Source organism: Merops nubicus, unplaced genomic scaffold (genome assembly GCF_000691845.1).
Source record: "Merops nubicus isolate BGI_N331 unplaced genomic scaffold, ASM69184v1 scaffold4478, whole genome shotgun sequence".
NCBI classification, from domain to species: domain Eukaryota; kingdom Metazoa; phylum Chordata; class Aves; order Coraciiformes; family Meropidae; genus Merops; species Merops nubicus.
Genome location: NW_008623646.1, coordinates 266,844 through 276,821, shown reverse-complemented (window position 1 = coordinate 276,821; position 9,978 = coordinate 266,844). Strand labels below are relative to the sequence as shown.

The 9,978-nt window shown below is 39.2% G+C and overlaps 1 protein-coding gene across 1 annotated transcript in view; it reads left to right on the top strand.

Annotated features, from left to right (window-relative positions):
- Nucleotides 1-791: 791 nt before the first annotated feature.
- The window catches only part of SNTG2 (syntrophin, gamma 2), a gene marked incomplete at its 5' end in the record, with an annotated part of 96,713 nt that continues 87,526 nt past the window's right edge, over nt 792-9,978 (top strand). Inside the window, 2 exon segments of the mRNA XM_008945144.1 lie at nt 792-901; nt 7,540-7,631. Coding sequence (XP_008943392.1) covers nt 792-901; nt 7,540-7,631 — 202 coding nt within the window.

The window sequence follows — 9,978 nt, the reverse complement described above, 5'->3', positions numbered from 1 at the left end:
TGATTGATGCATGCACGCTCTGGTTGTGCTCAGATTAGAGATGACAGGCGTTAGCCTCCACTTCTGACAAGCAGGATTAGGGCTGCAGACCCATGTGCAGGCCACATACAAACCAAATGAAATACCTGATCCCTGAGTCTTGTAGATATGAAGCTGTGGAGTATGAAACTACTAGGAATCGAGTTCCATCAGAGATGTTATTTCAAGTTCTGCATTTAAAAAAACTCCTTATGCAGCAGTGTGCTATGCCTCTAATGAAATTCTAGTGGTTTAATACATGCGTCTATACACATACATGTGTTTATGTGTTCCCTTCTGTTTAGAAAATATAGATAATGAAGACAATCACACAAATTGAGGCTATATTTGAAACAGAGAAATCTGCTTAATGTATCACCTAAATGAATCAAACAAAATACTTAAAATCTACATATGTTTGATGTATTAATATATATTTTTCTGTTTATGTGCATATTTATATGCCTGTTTATGTGTATACACATACAATTAATGTATTATATCTACATAAACACAATTCCCTACTACCCTATGCGAGTTTCATAAAATGAATTTCTTTGTAGAAGATGTGTTCAGCTGGTATATAAAATCAGGCTGAATTATTTATTCAGGCAATTCCATTGGTATTGCCTACTGTTACATGGTGTTGGTGTGGCTTGACCCTCAAGATATTCTTCATTCCCAGTCAGAAATTTCTTATAGATCAACAGTGATGTTGATTTCATTCTAAGTAATGTGCTTTCCGTGACTGGTGGTTCTTTGTTTTAAAGCAGCTGTTATTTGTCACACTGACAGGTACATCTACTGAGAAATGCTGGCGATGAAGTTACCATCACTGTTCAGTACCTCAGGGAAGCTCCATCATTTTTAAAGCTCCCATTAGGTAAGACAAAATTAATGCACAGGAGTAATTTGTTTTCCTCTTTGTGGTATTCTCATAATAAGATGGCAGTGACAGAAATAGGAATTTAATCCTTGGGTGTTTTACAGGAAGCAATAGAAAATTGTGTGTACACTATTGCTTAACATATAAGAAGCTAATGCATACTGCATGATTACATCTGTGTAGTTTATTCAGTATAAAACTGAGAACCTCATTAAAATGCGATACAACCGTGGGTGACATCTGCAAGCTTTTATACAGAAGTTTTGCCTGTATACAATAAAATAGTGTTTACAAACAGATGAATCATATATTCACACCAAGAGTTATTTTCGGGACACTCACCGAACAAATGTATAACATTAATTGTGCTTATTTCATAAATTACTTTGATATTTTTTCAGAAAGCAGAATAACGATGTGACAACTGAGTAGTTTAAAAGTAGCAATAGTAAATTGTTTATGAACAATGCAGATGAGGGAAATCTTCTGGTTCTTCAGGTCAGCAAATATAAATATTTAATATGCTCACTTGAAATCAATGTTGCAAGTAGAAAAAAATATCAAGGGAGCAGAATGAAGCCCCCATAATCCAAGCAGAATTGGTGTGTGACCTGCTGCTCCACTTAGCTGCACACAAATCTGTGGGGCCAGATGGGATCCATGCAAGGGTACTGCAGGAGCTGGCAGAAGTGTTCACCAAGCCTCTCTGCATCATTTGTCAGCAGTTCTGGCTCACCAGGGAGGTCCCAGTTGACTGGAGGTTAGCAAATGTGACTACAGGAAGGGAGATCCAGGGGACCACAGACCTGTCAGTCTGTCTTCAGTGCTAGGGAAGGTTATAGAGCAGATCATCTTGAGTACATCATCACACACACCCAGGACAACCAAGGGTTCAGGCCCAGTCAGCATGGCTTTTTGAAATGCAGGTCCTGATTGACTATCCTGATCTCCTGCTGTGATGGGCTGACCTGCTTAGTGGACAGGGGAAAGGCTGTGGATGTTGTCTATGTGCACTTTAGGAAAGCCCTTTTCCTACTGTTTCACACAGCCTCTTCCTAGAGAAACTGGCTGCTCATGGTCTGGACAAGTGTACTCTGCTGGGTGAAGAACTGGCTGGATGGCCGGGCCCAAAGAGTGGTGGTGAGTGGAGTTAAGTGCACTTGGCAGCCAGTCACAAGTGGTGTTCCCCAGGGCTCAGCACTGGGGCTGCTTCTGTTTAAGTCTTTATCGATGATCTGGATAAGAGGATTGGGGGCATCCTCAGTAAGTGTGAGGATGATACTAAGCTGGGAAGGAGCACCGATATGCTTGATGGTAGGAAGGCTCTGCAGAGGGATCTGGACAGGCTGGATTGGTGGCCTGAGGCCAGTTCTATGAGTTTCAATAAGGCCAAGTGCCGAGTGCTGCACTCAGGTCACAACAACCCCATGCAGCACCACGGGCTTTGAGGAAGAATGGCTGGAAAGCTGCCTGGTGGAAAAGGACCTGGGGTTGTTGACTGACATCTGCATATGAGCTGTCAGTGTGGCCAGGTAGCCAAGAAGGCAAATGGCATCCTGGCTTGTATCAGAAATAGTGTGGCCAGCAGGACTAAGACAGTTATTGTCCCCCAGTACTCAGCACCTTACAAAAACCTCCGTTTATTTTCAAAGGCCTCTTTCATGGCCTGTGGCCCGCTAGCACCATTAAGATTCTGCCTCTCATTACTGTTATTCAAAAAAACCCTGTTCAGAGTAGAGGAGACAGTGCCTTTTTAGACAAGCTGTCAGAGTATCAACAAGCACAGCAGAGAAGCAATACTTCAGAAATGAAGGAGATGTCTTGGATACAAGCTGCTCATTTGGAGCAGCTTACTGGACTTGCCCCCTTTACGCAGAGCATGAGGAAATCTTTGGCAAGCATTATAGTACCCTGCCCGGTCTCGCCCATTATCTTGGACCTTCCATCATGTAGTACATGCTCAACAAAAGGACTTGCTAAGTGCGATCAGACAGCTGAGGAACTTAAGAAGTTACACTTCTCTGAAATGGACCTGGACCTCGGCACAGAGCTCACCTGATCCTCTCCAGGACATACTGTGCAGCCATCCAATACAGGCTGAAACCAAGATGAATGAGTAAGATGATCTTTGATAAGTGATGACATAAACACTCATTTGTGTGGAGGGTAAATGAGCAAATAAGGTGTAGAAAATGATGGGGGGGAAAAAATTGTAGATTTAGGACCATACACTGAAATTAAGGAGAATAGAAATGGTGGGACAAAGCACCCCGTTTGAAAAAGAGCTTTTCACAAGCCCATGCACAAAAGGGAATTCCAGTCATGAAGCATCAGTGACACATATCACAAACTAAGTATCAATTCTACTGTGCAGAAAAGGACTTCCTAGCTCGCTCTGCAGGCAATATTTAAGTGCATGCATGCATAAATCCAAAATGCATTGGCCCTTCCTCGTGTCCCAGAAGATGCAGCCACATGGTACTCTACCTTCAAGCATTCTGTTAAACCAGCTGCTGTGCTTGCAGTTTTAGTGCTGTGATGTGTAAGTCCATCATCAGGAGTAGCATCTGCCTCCACTGCTTCCTTCTCACACCTCTTACTTCCTTACACTATCCCATGCCACAGCTAGTAGAAGCACAAGATGTCACAAGAGAGAAATACTTGCCTGTGACTCTCATCACATTTTTTTTGTTGCTTCACTCTTTCATGGATTAGGTTAACTGGCACGTAGGGATTAGACAAGGGCTCCTTGTTTCTGTGTTGAGAGGAGGTCCTAACCCAGAGTAGTATGCTAGTGTTGGTCATTGTCCCTTTCACAGCTGCCTGGGACTCTTTGCCCTTACTAGGCTATTATGAGACTGTCTATTACAGTAAATTCAATTATGCCAACAAATATTCTCTGCCACAAGAAAAAATTGATAAACAATTTTACAAAATATTGCGGAATGCTTGGCATAAGTGTGCACAGGGCAAATAATTCTTTCTCAAAAAGGTATCAGGCCTGGATCAGAAGTCAGCATGGGCCAGTAGAGCTGTTAATTGGCTGCTTCATTGGGTTGTCTGGCTCCATGGCTAGTAAGATTCATCATCCCATGGTCTGTGGTTTGCTCTAAGGTCACTGTCAGCTAGGGAGAAGAAAGATTGTGTTTCCAGAAACTCAAGGAAGAAATTCTGGGTTTTGGAGCTAGGTCAGGAAGTTATTACTGCCTATGAGCATTATTTTTTAGCCTGTTACAGAAAAACTATGTCAGCAGCTCTTGTGTAGTCTCATTAAGGATTCTCTGAAGCTAAATCCATTACCTATCCTAGAATTAAGCAGGGCTTGTAGGACTCTTTTAAATAAGATCCACTGCTGCTGGGAAGACTCTTCAGGAGATTTTACGCTAAAACAGGCTCTCTTTGGATTTTTTTTTCTTTTTGATAGTTATACCAAATTATCAGAATACTCTTTAGCTGCAAAGCTTGCAGTGTAGTCAAAAATCACCAGGAGTGTCTTATTTGATTTTAATTATGTGGTTGTTCCGGAATGGGCTTTTTTTTCTATTGGTGGTTGTCTATGACATAACTAGTAAGTTAGATAAATGATATTTTATTTGTATGCAACAATTTTCCAGTATATTTATATAATATTCATGTAATATTCAGCAATATTGACCATAAGAAAAATTATTCTAAAGGATAAGATCTTGCTGACTACTTGCTGTATTCTGTTCTGCTGTCCTGCATTTGGGGGGGGCTGTTTGTTATTTAGAGATTTAATGCAATTCACTGATTGAAAAAAAACACCACCTGTTGATGGGACTCTGAGCTGACCAGAACTTTAAGAGAGACCTTTCTAAGTCTAGAAAGCTTAAGGCTTTTAGAATTGAAAAATAAAATCCAGGCTTTATTAAAATAAGTAGTAGAATACTTAACTTTTTAAACTGAAAAATCTCAGTGATTCTGTCTAAAAGAATATAAAAGGATTTGCAAACAACTCCTACCTGTACCCCTACAAACAAGTTTTTGCTTTAGGTTTAGTGTCAGGTGGCTTGTTGATCCCCTGAGTCACTGCTGGCTCTGCAGAATCCCCTGTGATACTGGCCAAGTTTTTTTCCCCTCACCTTGGAGTTCTGCCTTTTTCCTGCCACCCCCAGAGGTGTCTCAGTCTCTTTTGTGACCTGCAGGCTCATACGTCCCTGCTATCTCTCTCTCTCTCTCTCTCTCTCTCTCTCTCTCTCTCTCTCTTTCTCCCCCATCCCTTCTCACCTTACAGAGTAAGTTTTGTTTTGTTTTGTTTTCTCTGAGCATGCTCAGGTATTCTTTAGATAAAAATCAGGCAAAGATCTCTCCCACAGGATCCTTCCTGACCCAGCATTCACAAAAGAACAAAAATGCCACAGCTGAGAATAAGCAAATTAAACAGAAGAAGCCTGTCATACTGTAGGTTTACATTTCTCTTGTAGGCTGCCTGTCTATGACTTCATTGCAGCTAGGCAATGATGATTGTTGGAAATCTCACAACACGATAAATACCCTTTTTTTTCTGGCATCAGCACCCATCAGGATACTGTATTGTGGTCATGGAGCAGGGAACTACCTGTAGCACATGTTTTATTTTACATAAACAAGTTTAATAGTCTTTCTCAAACTAGTGTTCCAGACTTTGGAATGGAACCTAACCCTTGATTTGAAGTCTCACCTACTTGGGCAAGGGCAAAAATAGCAGATAGTACAAGATTTACTTTGTGTTAGCATATTTTGTATCATGTATATCATGTGTGTGTACATACTGTAAGAGGGAAGAAAGACTACCCAATTGCTTTAGGGCTGCCTTGTGGGGAAGCAAACAGACCTTTTTGGAGAGATGAGAGCACACTGCACCTTTTATAAAAGCAGTTGAACTTATACAATGGGAGCTTCTAAAATGCTGAAGGAGGCCTTGAAGTAGGCCATGAGTGAGTGAGACGGAATAGACTAAAAGACTTGTGAACTTGCTTGCAATCAGGTGCTGGAGGTGGCATAGCCTGAGAGTGGCTGTATAGTTTGTTGTGTCTCATAACCAACGGAAGCTGCTGAACTGAAAAGCAAATCTGCAGGAACACTGTGGGAGGAGGGAGATTTGTGCTTTAACCTTCTGTTCTTAGCTCTCTTGTGCAATGGATGTCAGTTTTCTCTACTTAAAGAAAAGAAAAAAGATATTCTAAATGATATTTTGCATTAGAGATTTGAAAATAGCTGTATGATATGGTCAAATTGCTGAAGAGGTGGGATAATTCCACCTTAAGAATCTGATTGACTCATGAACCTGTCATAGTTGTCTCGTGCCAGAGACAGTGGGATTCCCCAACAGGCTGACACTTCAGTGGAGAATTTAATGCCAATGCTTTTATTTCATTACTTTTCTTTTAAAAAGTCAGAAATTGTCTTCTTTTCTAGCAATCTATAGTCTATAGGTCATCTATGAGTCTGAACATATATTTTTTGTACATATATAATAGCTATGAAATGTTGTAGCTAGCTTCTAAAGCCAGCTATTGGCTTAGACACATACAAGCAAAGTGTAATGGTTCCTTCTGCTGACATCACCTCATGCTATATGGAAAAGACTCCAAATGAAAACATGCTGAAATGTCAGAATTCGGGTATAATTCTGAGACCTCAGTGCTGAACTGTTGGAGATTTGTTACGGAGAAAATGAGATTTTGTTGAATCAAGTTCCATTTACTGAATCTGCTAGATACGTGGAATAGATACATACAAAATATATGACTAAGAGCGACTTTTTGACTTTTGTGATGTTAGACTTGGCAAACCTATTAGTATGAAGTGATTTACAGGCAATTTGGGATGACTTCTTCAGATGGAAAAATAAGTTTTCAATGATGATGAATATAATGGTGTGAAATGGTTTTATGTGCTTTATTGATAAGACCAAGTGCTGTCTGACAAGAACTATATGTTATTAGTGCCATATATTAAAATTTTACATTTAAGCAAAAATTATACAATGAGAGTTTGTCCTGTTTCCATTGTTGTACATTACAAAACAATTAAGCTTTCCTGGAGTCGCCTTAATTACTAAAGCAGGATCATAATGCATGAGTGCAAAGGAAGCGGTATCTTGAAGAATATAACTGTGTAATCTTATTAACGTAGTATCAACATTTCATGATAACTGTTTGCTTTTAATTTCTAAGTTTGAGAAGGTGCATCATTCTTAGAAGTACTTGGCATCTTAAGAGAAAGATATATCCATTAATACAGTGCATGTGTCTGTACAGTTAGCACTTGCCTGAGAGCTGCTTATTAGCTGTGTTTATAAATACAGTTTGTGGTTATACTCCAATTCTTTGGATTGAATATCTCATTCTCAATAACGAAAGACTTAGTCCTGCAAACATTTAAACTTACAAGTAGTTCTCCTGAGCTCAACATCTCTAAAATGACATCTAGCTACCTTTTCTTCTTCCTAGATAAAGTATAGCATATTGACATTTTATTGGCTGTCATTCTAAAATGCAAGGAGTACTTCTGGCTTAATTTGGTGATTTATGTTACAAATTCTTCCTGTGTTTTACAGCTGGAATAGGTATGGCCTGATAAGTACATATTTCTTTACCATAAGTAGTTATTTTTCATGATCTGATTTCCAGGTTCCCCTGGACCATCCAGTGATCACAGCAGTGGAGCTTCATCACCTCTCTTTGACAGTGGCTTACATTTAAATGGAAACTCAACTAACACTGTAAGTAAATAAATAATAAAAACATGATGTAAGCTGTGTAAGTTCTCTTCCTATTCTGAGCTTTAAAATGCTACTATAGGACTGTAAGACTACTCTAATTTTGTTATTGTTTGCTTGTTTGATTGAGTGATTTTTAAGTGCATATACTGTAAAATTCTGTACTTACAAAGTAGTCAACAAGGGGCCCTGGGATGCTAGATTTTAACTCTGAGGCTACTGGGAAGCTTGTAGGAGTGAGCACAGTAAGATTTAATCATTATTTAGGCATGAATTAAGGTGAACTTTTGTCATACTTTGTTGAATATTAGTGTTGTAATATTGAATTTAGTCCAGCTAGAGATGCTGAAATGTATATGGAATTCAGAAAATAATGTAAAGCTGAATTATTGTAGCAAACTCTTTCAGGATAGAAAAGAAAGGGAGAAAAAGTGAAAGAAATAAAATGGAAAAGGAAGCTTAGGGAGAACAGAGGTCTTTGTTTTATCCAGGGGACATTCAGGTGTTTTTTTCTGCAGTGAACACCAGTGATTGAATTAATTACAGCCTCATGGGAAAAAAAATTCCTTTCTCTGGGTAAAACGCTAGTCAGGCAAGCCAGAGAAGGTGGGGTATCTTAGTAGGCAACAGTGTTGCTCTTTTAAAAGTGAGGACTGAAGATGTAAATACTAGCTGTACAGGGACAGAGACCTTTTAGTTCCTAACGAAGTGCACTTGTAGACTTTCAGATGGTTATTAATTTTTACAGAAGGAATGTGCAGTGAATGGAGTAAAGGCTTCTCCTCTGCTGTTTTTTCTTTTCTTTTTTACTTAGCCAGAGATGCCAGTGTTTGCTGCTTACTGTACTTCTCCCAAGCTTTGCTCTCTTTTGAGCATTGCCTCTATAATCATTAAGCCTTGGTTTCATCTGGTAAATACATATGTGTGGTAATATAAATATATTGTCTATGTATGATAAATAAATAAACAGAAATATGCTTTTCTGTTCCTTAGTGCTTGAGGTCCAAACTCAGCAGGCTACAGCAGACTTCATGTTTATTTGTTCTAAATTATCTAGATAATGATTACCTTTAATTACTTTGCATTGTTGTCTCACTGAAGAGCCTCAACCTCTCCTGAGGGTCCAGCACTCTGCAATGCTGTCTACCAGGTGCTCTGCAGACAAAGACCATTCTGCAAAGAGCTTACATTGTAGGAAGAGGGCTATGGTCAGATGATTGCCTGAGATTGCATTAGCAGGTTTTAGTAAATTAAAGCCTATTAAGTGCTGGAACAATTGTGTCAGAATAGTTTTCAGTAATCTTTATGACTGTACTGAAGGAATTGCACACTTTGAATTCTATGCATCATAAAAACATAGATAAATGGCTGGAGTTTTGTAGACTTGAAACGGAGTAATTTAGAGTTAGTTGCCAGGGTAACACACAAAAGGCAATACATAAGTTGGAAATATAGGTGGAAAAACAGAAAGTAAAAAAGGGGACTGCTAAGGTACTAGCTTGCTTTTATGGACCACTTAATTTTTCTGAAGCTTGACATAAAGCCACATGAGGAGCTGTGTATGCACCAGACATTATGACCTAGAAGTGAAATAAAGCAAACAATCTAAGTCATGTCTAAGCTAGTAAAAAAAGTCATGATCTCCCTCCGTAGGAAACAAAATGAAAAATTGCCATATTCTTATTTTGAAATGCAAAAACAAGATTCTAAGTATTCTGAGCAGGAATGATAAAATGGCTTTTGAGATGGTCTGCTGGCAGTGTGTGGTCAAACTTTATCAAATGAAACTGTGAGCATAAGTGAGCTGTGATCAGATCTTGAAAAGTGGTTATAAATGTGTATCAGCCACCAGTTAGTGAGTGCTTCTACTTTTTTTAGTTAGATGCTTTCATTTTTAGGGTAAAGGAAGAGCAGAGTTGACATTTCCTGTAACAGTATTGCCGAGTAAGGATATTTAAATCCCTGTTCAATGTCATCTTGGCTGGGGAGGTTGGACTCGCTTTGAATGTTCCATCTTGTAAGTTTATGTTGCATGTTATGTTAAGTTGTGTGTACCTTCCTAACCAAAGTCAGATGCATGCCATATTAGACAATGAATGTACATTTATGAATGGAAGTACTGCTGCAAAAAAACACACAATGTAAAGAAAAGGACAGGAATAAGAGGTAATGTCCCGATCCGATGTTGGGGGAGGTTTCGATATGATCCCAAGAGGCGAGATTAAGTCACAAGCGAAGTCAAATGCCGTATACCCAATACAGTTTTTATTACAAAACGAGAAAAATGTTAGAAAAGAGGAACAATAGGACAGAGTGAAAATAAAAGGCAGAAATGAAGCAAGCGGTCGGT